The sequence below is a fragment of the Phyllobates terribilis genome, unplaced genomic scaffold (assembly GCF_046119375.1).
Source record: "Phyllobates terribilis strain yellow unplaced genomic scaffold, ASM4611937v1 Scaffold_11__3_contigs__length_659146591, whole genome shotgun sequence".
Taxonomy (NCBI): Eukaryota; Metazoa; Chordata; class Amphibia; order Anura; family Dendrobatidae; genus Phyllobates; species Phyllobates terribilis.
Window position 1 is genome coordinate 219,864,259 of NW_027362771.1, and position 20,539 is coordinate 219,884,797.

At 44.9% G+C, this 20,539-nt stretch overlaps 1 protein-coding gene across 1 annotated transcript; it reads left to right on the top strand.

Annotated features, from left to right (window-relative positions):
- The first annotated feature begins 5,364 nt into the window (after positions 1–5,364).
- On the top strand, positions 5,365–19,001 carry LOC141165945 (uncharacterized). Its single transcript, XM_073652062.1, has 3 exons — positions 5,365–5,822; positions 10,925–11,066; positions 15,761–19,001. Exons 1-3 carry the CDS (start codon positions 5,638–5,640, stop codon positions 16,871–16,873), a joined length of 1,440 nt encoding a protein of 479 aa, XP_073508163.1. The 5' UTR covers positions 5,365–5,637; the 3' UTR covers positions 16,874–19,001.
- The last annotated feature ends 1,538 nt before the right edge of the window (positions 19,002–20,539 follow it).

Genomic DNA, 20,539 nt, shown 5'->3' on the forward strand with positions numbered 1-20,539 from the left:
TGTAAGTTATCTGTGGGGAGGGATAAGAGCACCTCCGCAGCCGTCAAATCTGTCTCAAAAAGTTTGAGAGATCGCATAACCCCCTTAACCCCAGATCAAAATTGTCGGAGGGCCGGCAATACCAGAAGATATGGGACAAAGTGCCTCGCGCTCCCTCACACCTCCAGCATTGAGGGGAGTTGATTAGCCGAAATGGTGGTTTATCCGGCGTGTTGTACCATCGCGAGAGCAATTTGTACGCCATTTCTTGGGACACCACACATAGTGAAAAACCATGTGAATTGAGGCATATCTTTTTTTTATCCTGTGGAGAGAGATGGATATTCAGTTCAGTCTCCCAGGAGTGTAAAAATAATGGTAAGGCATTGTCTGCCATATTTGTGAGATTAGAGTAAAGTTTAGATACAATTTTCGGAACAGGATGATTAACCTTTGTTAGAATCTCCAGCCAAAGCCATTTGGTGCGGGTTTGAGTTAGTTTTGAGGTCAAATTCATATAATGGGCAACATGTAGATGTTGTAAATGATTGAGGGGGCGTTTCCCAGCCGCCAATGGCCAACCGTTAACACACGGAATTTTCCCCTGTAGCAAATGTGAAATGGGTTTTTGTGGTAGGGAGGACCACAGTTCGTAGGGATCTATAAAATCCGAAGAGAAGAGGTAGGGGATAAGTCCTATTGGTATTTTATCTATGAAATTACAAGTTGGTGCTCGGATTGGAATCAGTGCACGTCTGGTTTGTAGGGTGGCTAGGAGAATGTCTCCCAATCCCTCTCTTGGAAGGGGGCAGTCTGTCCATAAATATTTCAATACATGTTTTCCCAAGAGTTGCATTTCAATGTGCGAGTCATGACCCTTCTCCGCCCATCTTATTAATTTTAGCCAGTTTGCCAGAAGGATGGCTTGATGATAGAAGGTTAGGTTAGGTAGACCCGCTCCTCCCCCGCATTTTGAGTGCATCAGAAGTTTCAAAGGTAGTCTGGCTTTTTTGTATTTCCAAACAAATTTGGCTATTAATTGGTTGAGAGAGCGTATGAAGGAAATGGGGAGTTGGATTGGGATCATGCTCATTACATAGAAAATCTTGGGGAATACATAGGACTTAAACACATTTACCCTGCCGAGCCAGGACAGGAGAGGGGTATCATAGGAGCGCAGGAGAGTTTCAGTTTGTGTTATCAGTGGGGAGAAGTTGTGTTGGAAAAGCGTACTAGCGTCGTCCGTTATATATATCCCCAGGTATTTAAGTTTGTGTTGTTGCCATTTAAAGGGGGCAAGGCTCTTTAGAATTTGTACGTCCTCTCTAGGCACCGATATATTCAAGGCCTCCGATTTGTCCAGATTAATCTTTGGGACTGCCACTTTGGGATTGGATAAGAGAAGCAAAAGATCATCCGCATAGGCAGCCGCCCTCAACTCCAAATGGTTAATCTTCAACCCCTCAATCTCAGGCTGTTGCCTGATTGCTTGGATAAATGATTCCATCACTAGGACGAATAAAGAAGGGGAGAGATATTAAAGGGTACTGACAGAGTCCCATTCACCCTGACCCGGGCCGTAGGTATACAGTGACATGATTGCGTCTATGAAAGGAGGGGGGGAGGCGAACCTATGCAGAACACACGCTATATAGCGCCAACTGATGCGATCAAATGCTTTTTCAGCATCCGTGGAAAGTAATATAAGCGGCTGACGATTGTGCCTAGCATAAGAAATCGCCTGTAAGACTTTAATAGTATTGTCCCTTCCCTCTCTTCCACGAACGAAACCAGCCTTATCAGGATGAACTAGGTCGGCCAACACTAGATGTATTCTATTAGCTAAAATTTTGGCCCAGAGTTTGAGGTCCGCATTCAGCAGGGAAATAGGGCGGTAATTGCTGCACAGGGTGCCATCTCTCCCCTCCTTAGGAAGCACAGTGATATGTGCCTCTAGAGCCTGTGGTGGGGGTACCGAACCCGAGAGGAAAAGGTGAAATAATTCAACCAGATGAGGAACGAATACCTCCGCAAACATCTTGTAATATATGATGGGGAAGCCGTCCGGACCCGGGGTCTTTCCACCAGGAGTAGAGGCAAGTGCCTCCTTTACCTCTCGAGAGGAAACTGGGGCAAGTAAAACAGAATGTCCTGAAGCGGAGATCTCAGGAAGCGCAAGAGTAGATAGAAAGTCATGTAAGCGGTGGAGTGCTGTAGGAGGGTCGGACATGGAATCATGGGGGTTTAGATTGTATAGGGAGTGATAATATGTGCAGAAGGGCTCTGCTATCCCCTCTGACTCCGAGACTACCTCTCCCCACTCCGATCGAATCTGCCTAATGAAGCATTTGTCCCTCTGTGCCTTTAACATTCTGGAAGTAAGTTTGCTACCTCTGTTGCCGTGTACATATATTTTTTGCTTGCAGCGTGCATACATTTTAGCTGACTGTACGTTAAGTAAGTCCTTTAGTTTTTCTCTCAGATCCCTCAACTCTGTTCGGATGCTGTCCGCTTTTATTTGTTTGTGTAAACGCTCCATGACATTGATTTGATGCAAAAGAGAGTACATTTCTTTATCTCTTTTCTTTTTTATATGGGAACCCAGGGAAATCAGTTCCCCCCTTAGGACGGCTTTATGGGCTTCCCATATCATGGGGGTGAGTTTCCCATCTACCTTATTCTCCCTAAAAAACCTTTGCAATGAAAGGGTGATCTGGGAAACGTTGTTGGTGTTACCTAAGAGTGTTTCGTTTAAACGCCATGAGGGAGGGAGCCATAATAGGGAGTCTATTTTAATCAACAGGAAGATCGGGGCATGATCCGATAATGTTATGGATCCGATCGAAGTAGAAGTGATCAGTTTAATGGCCGAAGATTGGACTAGTAAATAATCGATTCTGTGGTACGTGTCATGAGGGGAAGAATAAAACGTGTAATCCTTTTCATTGTTGTGGGCCAATCTCCAGGGATCTATTAAGTGAATGGTTTGTAGTTTATTAATCAGTTTTCTCCGGTCTTTATGAGAAATTGCAGACTTCCCTGAGGAAGAGTCCAGGCCCGGTTGTAACGTCAAATTAAGGTCACCCCCCAAAATTAATAGTCCTTCCATGAACAGTGAGAGCGCGTCCAAAGTGTCCGACAACCACTCAACCTGTCCCTGGTTTGGAGCATAGACGTTTGCGAATGTAATTGGGGTATTGAACAGAAGACCTTTCACAAAAACGTATCTGCCCTCTGAGTCCGTGATACTATCTTTTAGGGTAAAGGGGAGTCCCCTCTTAAAAGCTATACAGACCCCCTTGGAAGCCGACCCTGGGCAGCTATGAAACCAAATTGGGTACCTAGAATAGGACATATTAGGGGATCTGCCTCTCTTGAAATGAGTTTCCTGAAAAAAAATTACCTGGGAGTAAGCCTTATTCAAAAGGGATAAGATCTGGCTACGTTTGATGGGGCTATTCAGTCCCTTTGTGTTGAGAGACGCCACAGTGAGCAAACCTTCACCAGCGTCAATAGCCATATTGATATGCGTCATTGGTAACCTCTTCCTGGAAAATAATCCTGTAGTAGGAATTAAACAAATTCAAAACAAAACTATGTATAAAAACAAAGATAATCTCATCTTCCGCAGGGGGGGATTGTATGGACCCAATTGTTGAAGATGAGATTCATGGCAACCAAGTGGTGTTCAAATATAATTCAAGTAGTTATTAACATGTAACAAGAAAGAGACATGTACACATTAAACTGTCAGCTAAAAGCCAGAAAAGAACTGTAGGTGATAAGTGCAGCCCTGCACTTTCATGGTCTGTATCTATAACTGGAGGGGACCCATGTCCGAAGACTCCCATGCTTTCTGGTAAACAAGGTCAGGGGAGGGGGGGGGGGAGAAGTGGAAGATCAGCTGGATGAGGGAAGGAGGGGAAATGGGATAGATAGAAAGAGCGGGGTTAAGAAGTAAAAAGGAGGGGAGATGAGGAAAGTTAGGGTATAGATAAAAGTAAAAGGATCCCCACCGTCACCCCTAAGCCCCCAAGGGGGATAAGGACAGCATGGGCGGTCGGTCCCAGTGTCCATAGGACCGACATGTAAACAAGTACTGGATGCAAAATTCCTTGAGATTAACAGTCTTTATCTACATCCATTACATAAACCTGTCTCATCAGACAGAGTCCCCTTAAAAGAAAGGTGATAGTCACATTCATGTGTGTTGTTGCCTATTTGCTTGCTTTTTGGCCTTTGGCGATGCCGACTTCTTTTTAATCGACCAATCTTCGGGCTTATCAAGCCGTGGGATGGGCAAACCGATGTCGAGTGGCATCCATGAAGGAATGGATATGGGATCCATTTGCAAGAGTTCCCAGGCAGTCTCCAGGTCTTCCGGGGTGCGGATGGTGATCTGACGATCCTCCTTAGTAATACCCACCCCAAAGGGGAATAACCACCTGAATCGCAAGCCTTGGCCTAGTACTGCATCTGTCAATGGTTTGAGAATTTTTCTCTTGGCCAACGTAGTTGGGGAGATATCCTGGAAAATTTCGTATCAACATAGCTGAGGAGACCACAAATTATATCCCTTGGGCGTTCATTAAGTTTGGGCTTTGGTCTAAGAGCTCTATGAACTCTCTCGATGATAACAGCGTCCGCCCTTTCAGTGCCTAGTATAGCTGCGAATACTTCTTTGGACAACTTTTTAAGGGATTCTGGTGCGAATGACTCGGGAATGCCTCGAAGACGCACATTTTTTCTCTGGCTCCTGTTCTCCTGGTCCTCCAACGCCAGATAGACGGAATTGATGTGTTGCTGATGGACAAGAATATGATCGCCAAGGGTGTTAGAAGCGTCTATTAAGTCCGTCTGTGTGTTCTCTAGTGTTTCAACCCTATGCCATATATGTCTTACATCAGCTCTGAGGTTAGACAGCTCCTTGATCAAGGGTTGTACCGTAGATTCCAGCAAAGATTTCATATAGGACCTGGAGAGAGGAGCCGAGTCTTCCGAAGTGGATCCGCAGTCTGAATCACCCAGGCCTTCGTCAGAGTGATCATTAACCACAGAAGTCGCCACACTACGGACCTTTTGTATATCTGGTGACTGTGACATTCCCAATTTTTTAATTAGGAATTTTTCCATATCTCCCTTAGGTGTGTTAGACTGAGTTATAGAGGTTTGCCGTTGGAGGCTTTTTGCCCATATTTTATGATCTGTGCGAACCATCATGAGGCGGCTGATTACGGGCGATTATAAACAACACTTGTTAACATCAGAAAAGTCATTGTATCTGCATATTTATACGGCTTTGGGCATAGTTGTGGAGATTATAAACGCAAAAAAGTGTACAGATGGAGTAACCCAATTCTTCCAGTAGGTGGAGCTCTCACTCCACAAATTGATGGATACCAGCACTCAGACAAAAGAAGCTGTGCATAAGAGAACGGGGCACAATAACAAGGTCACAGCTCTTCCCCTCCAGCAGATTATCACTACCCCAGGGATATGTTTGTGTCCTATAGATGTTGCAGACACTGGGGACTGCTTCCCCACCGGGCAGTTAGGGGTTGATGAGTGCACAGTTCAGCTACCAGGCTCCAGGCGCTTGAGGGTTAACTGAGCTTGTTAGCTGAGGAGAGCGGTAGCAGGAGCAGTGGCAACAGTGCAATGGCGCCTTTCCCGCTCCTAAGGCTTCGTGGGCGGAGCTATGCAGGGAACGATGGCTCCGGCTTATTGTTTCCCATGGGAGGCAGAGGTACCCACCACCGGATCCCACCTGGTGCTCTCCACCTGTCTGATGTGGGCACAGAGTCTCCGACACCCGCTGATGGCTCCCACTCTGCTTCTGAGAGGTAAGCTCCACCGCCCCCTTGTCCCTCGCTCACCCGGCAGCTCAGGCCCCGCAGAAGTCCTCCGTGCTAGCTTTCTTCAACTGCCGGTGGATCGGCTGTGGCAGTCACCCAGGGTCTCCTGAGGCTACGCAACTCACCGCCGTGTCAGCGATCTATCCGGAGAGGCGCAGGCGATGCAGACCGGGCAGGAAGATCCACCACAGCTCCAGTCACGCCGCTCCAGAGTCTCCGTGGCGTTTTCCTCGGTCCTCCTGGCCGTCACCGGGGTAAGTGTGACCTGGTGTCTCCACAAGGTGGTAGAGAGGGGACACTGGAGGTTACAGGTGCTGGAGTGGAAGAAAAGCTGGGTTGTTTGTATACTTTTCGTGGCCTGGGAGCAGGAGCAAAGATCATGCACGACCAGCCATGCCAGAGCCCAGGCCACGCCCCCGAGACCACATCACATTTGAAGTGACTTTGAGGGGCCTTTATGACAGAAAATACCCAAAAGTGACATTGTTCTAAAAACTGCACCTCTCAAGGTTCTCAAAACCACATTCAAGAAGTTTATTAACCCTTCAGGGGCTTAACAGGAATTTTTGGAATGTGGAAGAAAACAATGAACATTTTAACTTTTTTTTACAAAAATGTTACTTTAGACCCCAATTTTTTTATCTTCGCAAAGGTAACAGGAAAAAATGGACCCAAAAATGTGTTGTGCAATTTCTCATGAGCACGCCGATACCCCATATTTGGGGGAAGACCACTGTTTGGGCACGCAGCAGGGTTCGGAAGAGAAGGAGCGCCAGTTGACTTTTTGAATGTAAAATTTGCTTGAATAATTAGCGGACGCCATGTTGCGTTTGGGGAGCCCCTGATGTGCCTAAATAGTGGAAACCCCTCACAAGTGACACCATTTTGGAAACTAGACCCCTCAAGGAACTTATCTAGATGTGTGGTGAGCACCCTAAACCCCCAGGTGCTTCACCGAAGTTTATAATGTAGAGCCGTGAAAATAAAAGAATCAAACTTTTTCCATTGTGCAGGTGGGCTAATTATTAATTGTGCAGGGGGCTAATTATTAATTGTGCAGGGGGGCAATTATTAATTGTGCAGGGGGGGCAATTATTAATTGTGCAGGGGGCTAATTATTAATTGTGCAGGGGGCTATTAATTGTGCAGGGGGTCTAATTATTAATTGTGCAGGGGGCTAATTATTAATTGTGCAGAGGGGGCTATTAATTGTGCAGGGGGCTAATTATTAATTGTGCCAGGGGCTATTAATTGTGCAGGGGAGCTAATTATTAATTGTGCACGGGGGCTAATTATTAACTGTGCAGGGGGCTATTAGATTGTGCAGGGGGCTATTCATTGTGCAGGGGGGCTATTTATTCATTGTGCAGGGGGCTATGTATTAATTGTGCAGGGGAGATTTATTCATTGTGCAGGGGGCTATTTATTAATTGTGCAGGGGGGATATTTACTAATTGTGCAAGGAGGCATATTTATTCATTGTGCAGGGGGTATATTTATTAATTGTGCTGGGGGCAAATTTATTAATTGTGCAGGGGGCATATTTATTCAGTGTGGAGGGGGGGATTTATTCAGTGTGGAGGGGGCATATTTATTCAGGGGAAACGTGTAAGAAGACTATTGAGGGGAATAGTGTGAGGAAACGAAACGGTATGGGGGAAGAAAAGTGTGAGTGGGCACAGAATAGAGACTGAGTAGTGGGTGAGGGCAGTGCTGGCGTCAGCACCCGGGCAAGTGCCAGGGCCCTGGACCATCAGAGGGGCCAACTCGTTGCCGGGGCCCAGGCCACTTCCCCAGCATCTGTGCAGCCAGGACCGCCGGCACTGCTTGATTGCGGGCACTTCACCGGACATGGCTGCGCACAATGCATTGTGCGGCTGTGTCTGCTAGTAATGACGTGGCAGGGGCGACACTGCACCTTTAATTGTGCTTGTGTGTTGCCCCTGTCACGTCATTGCTAGCAGACACCACCGCACGACGCACTGTGCGTAGCCATGGCTGAAGTGCCGGCAATCAAACACCACCGGAGGTCCTGTGGAGATGCTGGGGGAGCTGCCCGGGCCCCGACGGCAAGTGGGCCCCTCTGATGGTCAAGGGCCCCATATCTGTGACACACCGGTGGCACTGCACAGCCACATGGCAGAGGAGCTGGACTGGAGACAGGACCAGGCGCAGGTGAGCGAGGTCCGTTTTATATGTGTTTTTAAGAATTTATGTTCAAATATGTATGTATGCCTGTATGTGTACGTATTTGTGTATGTGCGTGTCTGCGTACTATATGTGCGCATATCTGTGTACTGTGTGTGCGCATGTCTGCGTACCGTGTGCATGTCTGCGTACCGTGTGCATGTCTGCGTACCGTGTGCGTGTACATGTCTGCATACTGTGTGTGTGTGCATGTCTGCGTACTTTGTGTGCGTGCATGTCTGCGCATTGTGTGCACATCTGCGTACTGTGCGTGTGTATGACGCGCCCAGGGGATGGGGACGACTCGGTACCCGGGCCTTTGCCTGGTTTGGGGGTGTAGCGGTGGTTGGCTCCCGGGCCCGTACACTGGGGTCACTCTTGAAAAAGGGGGATTGGAACTTGGATAAAATAAATAAACAGTTTGTGACGCCCCCTGTGGTACCTGGTAATGATTACCAGCGCTGCTTCAGACCTCCGGGGGTGTTGAGATGGCAGCTGAGGTGTTTCTACTCCCCACAGGTGGAGCGGGCCCCTGGGGCAGTGTGGAGTTTGATGGTGGGTGGTGATGCTGGGGCTTGTAGTGCAGGCGGGATGGCGCAGCAGGAGTAACTGACAGAGACAGGGGATTCGCTTCAATACCTTTACTGGTGCGGATGTCAGGTACGGTCCAGGGTACTCAGTAGGATGTGTGCACTTCAGGACTTCTCCCCAGTGAGCGGGTATAAGGACTCCTGGTCTGTGTCTGCCTCTCTGTATGCTCCTTGCTAGCCTGCAACTGGGCCTAGCTTATGTATCATGCTGTTCCTTCACCTGTCGCTCAGTAGTAGGACCTTCTGCTGGCAACCACTATCCCTGGGCGCCGGGGCCTTCGTGGTTCCTGGTCCTGTAATGGGTCTAGCTTCAGGTCAGCCAGGGACTTGTAGTCCTCCTGGAATGCCGGTGATCCCTACTGGGTATAAAGGGACCCTGTAGGCGCGGACCCGGTATCCGGTTTGTATATCGAGGTGAGCCTATGATGCTCCTCTGCCCCCTCAACTTCTCTCTCCTTTCTCCTCACGCCTTCGGCCAAACTCGGGGCCCTCAGAACTCAGCAGCAGACGTGCTGCGTCTTCGCTGCTCTCAGCGTCAGCACGCTCTCAGACTCTCTGACTCTGTCTGAACTACTAACTGAACTGCCTGGCTCCACCCTCCATATGTATATCCCTAACGAGCTCCCTCTGGTGGTGTGAGGTGGAAGGGTGGAGGTGTTAGTATGTAATGAGGGCCTCTTGTGGAGAAGTCCATCCATGCACCCTGGGTCCTGTGGTACCTGTGAACAGCAGGGTGCCACATGTACATCTGCGTACATGTCTGCGTACTGTGTGTGCAAATGTCAGCGTACTGTGTGTATGCATGTCTGCGTAGTGTATGCATGTCTGCGTATTGTGTGCATGTCTGTGTACTGTGCATGAGTACATTGTTGCGTACTGTGTGTGTGTACATGTCTGCATACTGTGTGTGTGTGCATGTCTGCATACTGTGTGTGTGTGCATGTCTTCGTACTGTGTGTGTGTACATGCCTGTGTACTGTGTGTGTGTGCGTGCATGTCCGCGTACCGTGTGTGTGCGTGCATGTCTGCATATGTGAAGGATGAGGGGACTGCCTGGGCCCTGTGTTGTATACCTATATTTCTCCGCTGTATCTGTGCGTCATGAATGGTGGTGTTAAAGGGGCCCACTGAGACTCTTTCGCCCGGGGCCCACAAAAACCTGGAGCCGGCCCTGGGTAGGGGACAGTGTAAGGTCACAGCCAGGAGGGAACAGTATGCTAAGGAGGGGGGAGTGTGATGAGGGGGCACAGTACAGAGACTGGGCCCTATAGGGGGACACAGTGTGAGAGGACAGTGTGAAGAGAGGCCCCAGTATGGAAAGGAGAGGGCAGTGTGGAGTGCATGTACCATAAGGCTGAGTTCACACGATGCGTTTTTCATGCGTTTCCGCGGCGTTTTTGCAGTTGCGTAAACGCCGCGGAAACGCATGAAAAACGCATGGTAGAAGGGCAGCAATGTTCCCCAATGGAAATCCGCATGTGCTGTGCCCATGATGCGGATTTTTCCGCAGCGTAAACGCTGCGGTCAAAAATCCGCAGCATGTCAATTAATTTTGCGGAAACGCTGCTCTTTTGCCGCCATTGACTTGCATTAGACCGCATGGAATCCGCATCACTGTATATGTTGATGCGCTTTTCATGCGGTCTAATGTGCGGATGGTACCCGGGTGTGGATGAGAGGACTCTCATCCAGACCCAGGTACCATTAAAAAAAAAAGAATAAAATAAAAAATATATATATTCTCACCTTCTGACGGCCCGCGCTGCGTCCTGCTGGCTTCCCGCGCACTTCGCGGTTGAATGAAGGACCTTCGCTGACGTCAGAGTCATGTGACGGGTCACGTGACGCTGACGTCGGAAGGTCCTACAGTCTCCACTGCCGGCAGCCGGGACCGATGAAGCAGGACACCGGGGGCCATCAGAGGGTAAAGTATAGATTTATTTTTTATTTTTTAACATTCACACACTATATAAATCCATGCCGGTTGCATGGATTTATATAGTGTGAAGTTGACAAGCACTTTCCAAGTGATGCTAAAATCGCTTGGGAAGCGCTTGTCAACCCGCATGCGGAAATGAAAGTGAAGACCGCTTCATTTCCGCATGTCCCTGGCAGGAAACCGCATGTACAATCTGCATGCGTTTTTTCCTGCCAGAGAGATGCAGAAACGCTCAGGAAAAAATCCTGAGCATATCTGCATCGTGTGCACATACCCTATATAGTGAGGGGCATTTATTTATTATTTATTCAGGGGATCAGTGTAAGGTAAATATTTGCATTCAGAAGCATTATAATGACTCTGCTATCTTTAAGGGCATCATGTGGGGATGTGCTGCAGAAGACCGGAGAAGATGGAAGTCTGCAGAGACGAGCTGTGTATGGGAAAAGTCATCATGTGTCTGGACAAGAGGAAGAAAAGAAAGAGAACGACTCCAGAGGCAGCGCCACCTATAAGGTACCTGGATGTAAATGTTTTTTATAATGCTGACATTTTTATATTTTTATTTATGTTAGGAGCATTGAAAATGCTGTCCACGTTTGTGATGAGTCTGCAGTCATTCTATGTGACTGCAGATTTTTGAATTCTCACAGTGCTCACTGCACACTATCAGGATTCTCTCGTGCCGGTGATTTGCATACATGTAGTCACGTGCTGACTAGACATGCGTGGTCTCACTCAATGAAAATGAATTGAGCGAGGCAGGACATGTCTAGTCGGAATGTGGCCAGAAGTATACAAATCTCATATTTGTGGTGACATGACGATCCACTTTTGCCATGGAAAGGGAGAATTTTAAATGTGTGCAGTGCATGCGCTGCGAGAATTCAGAAGCCTGCAGTCACATACAGTGACTGCAGACTTTCATCTCAAACCTGGACAATATCTTTAATTATAAAATAAAGCCCTGTAGCCAATTCTAACAGCATGTAATATCCTCACTGTCAAGATTCAGCTCTGCCTGCAGATTCCATCAGTCATCACATGGCCACTTCACTCATATGAGATTTTCATACTTACGGTCACGTGACAACGAGCTTTTCTTCAGGCTTCTCTCAGAGAGAATTAGGAAGAGCAGCTCGTCGGCAAGTGACTAAGGTCACAGCCCCACTATCAGTATTCTGTCAGTATTCGGTCAGTATTTTTTCTCAGGAGTGGGAGCCAAAACCAGATGAGGAACAATCAAAGAAAAGGTATAATAGAAACAAGTCACCAATTCTGCATTTATCACCCACTCCTGGTTTTGGCTCCCACTCCTGAGAAAAAATACTGACCGAATACTGACCAAGTACTGATAGTGAGGCCATGGCCTTAGTGCGCAAATTGCATGTGCCGGGGGAGGAGCGGAGGAGTGGGGGGGGGGGTGCCAAACTAAATTCTTGCCCCGGGTGCTAGAAGACCTAGATACACCTCTGTCACGGCATATGAAGTATCACACTGCTAGGATTGTAAGCAACACTGCTGCTAGCAGTTACAACAGGAGCCTGACCATGTTGTACAGTTGGGCTCCTGCAGCTGATCACACCAGTACAGAAGCTGTTCCATGCAATCATCATGACATACAAATCCATCATGGAGAACTAAGTGACATACACATAACAGATACAGTATTTATGTCAAATAAAGTTCAGGGGTTAAGGTTCATTTGGAAGAGTAAATAATCTTGTAAGTTAAACGATTAGCGACACAATCAGAAAAAATATTAAATGATCTAGACTTTATAGCAGACAAGGATTTACATTTTTTCTTTTGGTGCTGGTATCATAATATTGTTTCATTTGTAGAAAACAAAAACTTGTATAAATTCTTCCAAATGCATAATTGTATCACTGATGCCATCTTGTGGGTTGATATAAATATGCTGATCACTTCTGTTTTAGTGAAAAAGAGTGTCAAATTGTAGAGTTAATGTTAGTATCCAGTTGGGTACAAATTCACAACAACCTTTACATTAATATAATAAATCATTTCTAAAACTGACAGGCACATTAGAATAAAGTTGGCACTAATAGATGATTCCAGCTTTCAAAGTGGATTTGTGCAACCCATAACATAAATTGGTGCACATCAGTGATTAGAAAATTCTAAATCGGTGTTTCCCAAACTCCAACCCCCATGACCCCCAACAGATTATATTTTCAGAATTTCCTTAGTATTGCACAGGTGATGGAATTATTATCATATGTTCATCCCTCTGCAATTCTGCAATACTAAGGAAATCCTGAAAACATGATCTATGGGGGCCGTGAGGGCTGGAGTTTTGGAAACACTGTTCTAAATAGATGAAATCGAGAAGTGTATTAGTGACACTCACCAATATAGTAAGACTTAGAGCCTGATCCATTAAGGCTGCTGTTGTGCACGCCAGTCTTACTGAAGGCACCGCTGGAGTAAGATGCACCTAATTCAATTGGGTGTATCTTACCACTGCTGTGCACCTTCGCCAGAAAAATTATTGCAGTCAAAGATTGGCATACGTTTTGGCATAATTTCCACCATTAAAGTCGTGGAAATTTTGATGAAATTTCTGACTGGGCTTTGACATACCCCGCCATATCCAGACTCCACCCAATTTAGCAAAGTTTGAACCAACTTGTGTGTAAATTGCAAAAGAGGCAAAGCTTTGCTATATTTCAAAGTTTTACACCAGAAAACACCATTAGCCCTTTATTTCATGATTACTAAAAAATTCTGCCCTTCTCAAGCGGGAAAATCCAGCAGATGGTAATTTCAGGTGACAGCCATTTTGCTTCCACTGGCCTAGTTGCGTGATGACACCAGTGCATTCTTATTGAGTGTAGCAAAGATTATTCAGGTACAGTACTTTGATGAAGCGGGGCCTTTGTGTAAAGCTTCATGGAGTGCTTATGACAAAATTCTGCCATAAAACACTTTGAAAAGTCGCAATTTTTTTGCACAATGCAAGGCTGCACAACAATTTTGTGACTATTGGCATTTTGCTGCAGATTAGGCCAACCATCTCCCCACCCACCCAAAGGAGTCCAGCTGAGGCCTTAGGCCACGTGCACACATTGAGTATTTGGTCAGTACTTCACATCAGTATTTGTAAGCCAAAACCAGGAGTGGAACAATCAGGGGAAAAGTATAATAGAAACAGGTCACCACTTCTGCATTTATCACCCACTCCTGGTTTTGGCTTACAAATACTGAGGTAAAAAAATCACCAAATAATGTGTGTATGTAGCCTAACTCCACACTCCATGCGGCTGGAGTAAGATTTGTGATGAGGCATATGGAGGTGCACGCCACTTTTCAGACACTCCCCACGTGTGCCTCTGAATGAATCAGATGCCTCCTCTAACTCGAACTAGTCTCACCAAAACCAACGTCAAGATCAGATCATCTCATCAGGACCAGTGTGAACAATGAGAGTTTTCATGAATCAGGGGCCGGGGATTCACTGTCACTTCCCGGCGCCTGCACAATAGAACCCCGGGATGAAGCAAAGCACGCTCTATGTGAGCAGCGCTTTGTTCATGCCCGGGTAGTCAGGGAGCACAGTTAGGCGGGAATTTCTTGGCGTCCCCTGGATGCAAAGCCTGTGGAAAACAGAGTGGATAAAAACACTTTTCTCTGCAATCAGACCTCTACTATCAGCCATACAGGTTATGTATAGATTTACTTTTCTATAACCTGTATGCCCATATTAGAGGTCTGATATCTCCCAGGGGGTGACAGATTCCCATTAAAGTATATTTAATGCGTTCACCATTTTTTTTCTTATGCTCGCCCTTGTGGGTGGAGTTTAGGTGTTGCCAGATGTGTTTGACTAAATCATCAATTGTAACTTTTGAAAAACTTTCAAATATGTTGCAAATGTACTCCAGTCACCGCTAGAGATTTTTTCATGTACTCCAGATATTTTACACCAAATATCACACTGAAATGTGTGACTGTTTGCTCTAAAAAGTCGTAAAACTGACTATTTTTTACTTTGAGTAAAATTTATAAACCGGTAGCACAATTTTGAAGAAATTGCAGAGAAATAACAACAAAAAATAACTGGAAAAAATGTAACGCTTGGATAAATAAGGATGATTTATAGCCTATTAATTGTAACACATTTCGGGGATAATTACTTCATCAGATTATCCCTGAAACATATGTTATAATGAATAGATAACAAATCGTCCTTTTTTTTAACTAAGCACTGGTACTACTTTTTTTCTAGTTTTTTGTCTTATGCATACAAATTACAATTTTCGCTTCAACTGTTCATCCATGCTGCGAATCTTGGATCCTTTGGCGCTTAACCCCGGAAGACCTGCCACTGGAGCTGGAATTTAGCCGACATAATCTCATATCGTAGCTGTGGCTTATCACAACTTCATAAGTTGAGAATGGATCCGTTTCTTAGATCACCTATTATTTTATGGTATCACTCTATGCACTCTGTTTTTTTTCTCATGAGCTGCTTCTTCTTGGCGCAAAAAACAACAACGAATACTACAAGATATAAAGAAAAGTGACTTAAAAAAATCTGCAAATGATGATGTGGCCAATTTGTTTTTTTATGTTTTCTTTTGCCTGTGCCAATTTTTCTATATTGGTAAGGCTAAGATAAGATAATTGTTTGAAAGGATGAGGGAACACTTTTGCTCAGTACTTACAGACATTGGATTGACACGTCTTATTAAACATGTGCAGAATGTGTGCCACAAAGGTCTCATTGTTTTAGGGTTTACTGATAATGAAAGTGTCCCTTTGTTAACACAAATTGATGAAAACCTTATTACAAAAAGAAGCATAGTGGATTATTCACACAAATGTTCTTGGTCTTATTGGTTTTAATATTAAAAAAGATCAAATTGTTTTTCTTTGATGTTTTTAACTTGTTTCTTGTTTCTTACACTAGTAATGATATGTGGATACTTTGTATAATTTTAATATAATGGTTATTATCACAATGAAAACAGTGCGCTCAATTACCTCTCTAGATGAAACAATTGTGATTTGAAAATTAAATTTAACATGATGTGCAATACAAAGTTATTTTGTGGTACCATGTTAGCCAGAAAAAATGATGTAAATACTTTTATGCCCAAAAATGACAAAGGAAAGCTTAATCCCCAAAAGGCCTCGTAATAAGGAATCCAACTCAGTATACCTACAATACCCTTTTTTCACAGAGACTTTGCTACAGATCATCCGAGAGACTGGGGAATCACCTCATTGGATTTTTCTACAACAAGAAGAGAACCATCCATGAGGAGATAACTTCTCTGCAGGACCAAATACAAGGACCAGATTCATGCCTAATCAAGGAGACATTATATGATTTTTACAAGAAATTGCAACATCACCTTATTATCAATAAGATAAAGAAACTTGGCAGACTCAGGAAGAAAACAGGTCTCAATGTAGTTGAAGGTAAGCCAAATTTACACAATCATTTTAATACATCATCCTCTGTTGTGAACCTCTCACAATATGAGCCAAACTCAGGAGAAATTAATTTTTTATCAAAGGGACTAACATTCTGTCCTACAAAACAACTTGATACCTCTCAGTTTTGTAGTGATATTGAGGAATTCTTCTGCAGATTATGGCTTAAAGAATTCTTTTACAAGCATGCAGATATCACATCACAAGATAATCTGAACTACACATCAAAAAAGAAAAAGAGGACAAACTGGACCCCACAACCTGGGCACAACCAAACTCTGGATCACTACATAGACTGTTTCCGTGAAAAAATCAAATCTGACATTTTGGACAAACACCACAAAGTGCTGCACAATATCAGTATGGAGGAAAGAAAAGACATACAGTCTTTAAAAGCTAACAACAATATCATCATCAAACCAACAGACAAAGGAGGAGCTGTAGTCATTATGAACATGTCAGATTACATCCAGGAAGCACACAGACAACTCTTGGATATAAAATACTACACGCCACTTCAGGAAGATCCCACCAAAAAATACACAAAGGAACTAACACATATCATCAATGGGTTTGATTTTACTTCATCCTCACTACTGGAACTAATACCAATCTCCAAACAGGTACCTTCTACATGTTACCTAAAATACATAAAGAAGGTAATCCTGGAAGGCCAATCATTTCTGGTATTGGGACAATATCTCAGGCTGGGTGGAGAACATTCTGAAACCCTTGGTGAGACGCACACCCAGCTATATCCAGGACACCACGGATATTCTCTGCAAATTGTCAGCCCAGGGCCCACTTCTGGAAGACACAATACTAGCTACCATGGATGTAGAGTTTCTCTACTCTAACATTCCTCATGAGGATGGGATAGCAGCATGCATTTCCTACAAAAAAAACAATCTGGCCACAGAACCAACTCTGCAATTCATCAGGTTTGTGCTCCATTACTGTGAGGAGCTGCCCATTTTCTAAAGACTACGATACTTTTCCAGCAACGGACCACCATTTTTGTTAATATAATTTTTGTGTTTTATTAGTGATTTATTTGTTTTGTTTTATATAGTTCTGCTAACTTGTCAGTATGTCCACTAGATTCACTTGTAAAATTTCCAGCATTCCACTAATCTGTATCTCAGGAGTATCTAACCATTGTTCCAATAGCCAATAATCTCGTTATGTGTGTGTAGATTGTAGACACAGTGGAGCCGTCCCCACAGGGGGTCTTACATGAAGTCTCAGATGAAGGCTTCTAGAATATTCTTCATTGTTTAGCGAACAGTGAATGTTTAAGGGGGAGGGTGTGATCACTTCTGAGCTGGGAGGGGACTGAGCCCAGTGGAAGAAAGGACAGACATGTTTTAGGAGAGTTGGGTGGAAGGATTGAAGGAAGAGGATGGAAACAATGAGTATGGCCTTATACGAAGCCAGTGGAACTACTGAACTCAGATTAGGAATTTGAGGACTGAGAGCACTGTTTTTTGGCCATTTACCTGGAATTGCTTATTACCATGGCTGTGATCAATAAAAGACTGTTGCATCGTTAATCTGCCTAGGTGATTACTTACAACCCACAACCTCGGATCTTTACAATTACAATTATTTCTCCTTTGGGAATAATTTATACCAACAATGTATGGACAGCGCCATGGGAAGCAAAATGTCCCCACAATATTCTAACCTATTTATGGCTAAACTAGAGGAGGAGTTTTTTGTCATCTTGCTCTATTAAACCTCTAGCATACTTCCGCTACATTGATGATCTGCTAATAATCTGGACAAGCTCAAAAGATGAACTGCTGACCTTCCACAATAACTTCTACAGGTTCCACCTAACCATCAAGCTAACCCTCAACTTCTCAAAATCCCAAAAACATTTTCTGGACACGACCACATACATCAAAGACAACACCATGCAAACATCAATTTCCCATGAGCCCACAGGACGTCCAGCATATCTTAGATGAAACAGCTTTCATCCAAGACAAACAAAAAAATCCATCATCTACAGTCAATCTCTGAGGTACATTCGAATCTGTTCAGACAGTAAGGACAGAAAACTGCAGCTGCTATCACTGAGGAATACATTCCTATAACAAGGACACCATCCACTGATAATAGATGAACATAGCTACAAGGATATCAAGAAGCAGCCTCCTGGATTACAGACAGAGGGAGGACAACAACAGGGTACCTCTTGTGGTCACAATCAACCTCCACGTGAACATCCTAAGGAAAATTGGTGCTGATCTCCAACCCATATTCCACAGAAACCACAAACTGAAAGAAATATTCCCAGAACTACCACTTCTCTCCTACAAACAGCCCCCTAACTTAAGGAATCTCCTTGTCAGAAGTGTCCTCTCATCACTATCAGTGACGGGCACGTTCCCATGTAAAAATAAAAAATGCAAAACTTGTACCCACATATTACCATCAAATACAGTCTGCATACCAAACACAAGTTAGGACTACAAAATCATGGATGTCTTTTCATGTACATCCTCCAATGTGGTGTACATGATACAATGTACAAGGTGCCTGGAAGGAGTTTAAATTGGAGAAACTATGCAAAAACTGCAAAAGAGAATGAATTTACACAGACACACAATTAAGAATGAACTGGACACACCTGTGGGAAAATATTTCTCTGTATGACAGATCTAAAAGTTTTAATACTAAAAGGTAATTTCAAGGACGACAGAGAGAGAAAAATTTGGGAATTCAAATTGATAAGAATGTTCAATTCATTGACAACAGGACTCAATCTAACACATGGATTAAATTCACACCTCCACCAGATCGTCTCCAGATAATTAAACATTCCCACAGACTTGCCATTTGCAACTAAAAATCCTAAATTTGATCTCTTTGACTTATCATTAGGAGGCATCACCCCTTACACCTCATGAAGAAATGTCTTGTTGTAACATCTCTTAAATGTTGTGCCTTTTGTCTTATCAATTCATTTGTAATATTGCCTGAAGAAGGAGCCTCTGTGCTCTGAAAGCTTGCATATATATTTTTTTTTCTGGTTAGCCAATAAAAGTACCACTCCGAGAATACTTTTGTCATTTTTGGTCATAAAGGTATTTACATCAAAATTAAATTTAGGAATTTATTTGTAATGACATTTCCTTTATTTATGTGCTTCTATTCATGAAGAACTAATTTAATGTTGAGAAAAAAAAATATTAAAAAAAATGGTTTGTGGCACCATTTTCTAGGACCCATTAGGCTTTTGTTTTTCTGTCGATGGAGATTTGTTATAGCTTGTTTTTTGAGTGGTTAACAGATGATTTTATCTACCGTATTTTTTGGATCATAAGACGCACTTTTTTCACCCCAAATTTGGGAGGAAAATGGGGGGGGGTGCGTCTTATGGTCTGAACGTAACTTACTCGTGGTAGTGGAGCGGGATCGCAGGGCCCTCCGTTACCTCCCTCCATCAGGAAGGCGGTGGCGGCAGAAAAAGAGGGGAGGCGGGCCGGTGTCTGGCTGGAGGCCGGGGCCTGGTACCAGAGCTGGTGTCTGGCTGTGAAGCAGAGCAGCTTTCCGGTGGCAGCGGCCATCATCCTGAAGCTGTGATCTACAGGAAAGTGGCGCTCTGCCATTTTCCTGTAGATCACAGCTTTAGGAAGATGGCCGCGGCCACCGGAAACTGCTCACGCCGTTCTGCCATGCCGCTCACAGCAAGACACTGGCCCCGGTACCAGCCCCCAGCACCAGGCCCCCAGCCTCAGATACCAGGCCTCCAGCCAGGTCCCGGCCCCCAGCCAGACACCGGTCACAGCCAGGCACTAGATCCCCAGCCGACCAACAGACAGGCACCAGGCCTGCAGCATCTCACCTCTTCTGCTGCAGCCACTGGGCTCCTGATGGAGGGAACGGAGGGCCCTGCGATCCTGTTCACCACCACAACTCCCCGCTGCTGGAGCACCGGCTTCTCGAATCCAGGATCCGCAGTATTCCTCCACTTCCACCGGCTTCCTGAAGGATCCTGCCTCCACTGACATCTTCTTGAAGCAGTCTCTGTAGGACCCAGCGGCTACCTTCCTCTGGCTAATTAATACCCTGGCCTGGATGTATAAATATCTGCTGTGTGCCAGAGGGAGGTGTCGGCGATATTCACATTATCCCTTGTGAAGGCTTGAGCACGATCAGTACTTCTACCTCTCTGGTGCTAGAGAACATGTGCGCATTTGTCTTGAGTCGTCTAAAGCTAAGCAATTTTCCCTTGTTTGTCCCCCCTTGTTGTCTGTAGTGGTCAGTGGGGATCGACTAGCGCTCATACCCTCCCTTCCCTAGCCAGAGCCCAATGCCAGGGAAAGACAGGGTGAGGTACGCGTGTGGCTCCCTTTCCCTCTTCCCTTTGTGTTGCACTAAGTCTTTCCTACACCTTGCGAGACAGACGGACCCCCATCTTATGAAAGATATTTTTTTTCCTATTTTCCACCCCAACATTTGGAGTGAGTTTTATGATCCGATGCGTCCAAAAAATATGATATACTGTTTTG

Excerpts from the sequence above, each read along its gene's own strand:
- LOC141165945 (XM_073652062.1), top strand. The coding sequence starts at position 5,638 with ATGGCGCCTTTCCCGCTCCTAAGGCTTCGTGGGCGGAGCTATGCAGGG. Across the intron at positions 5,823-10,924 it reads TCCCACTCTGCTTCTGAGAG|GGCATCATGTGGGGATGTGC; the intron begins GTAAGCTCCACC and ends GCTATCTTTAAG. Across the intron at positions 11,067-15,760 it reads GAGGCAGCGCCACCTATAAG|AGACTTTGCTACAGATCATC; the intron begins GTACCTGGATGT and ends CTTTTTTCACAG.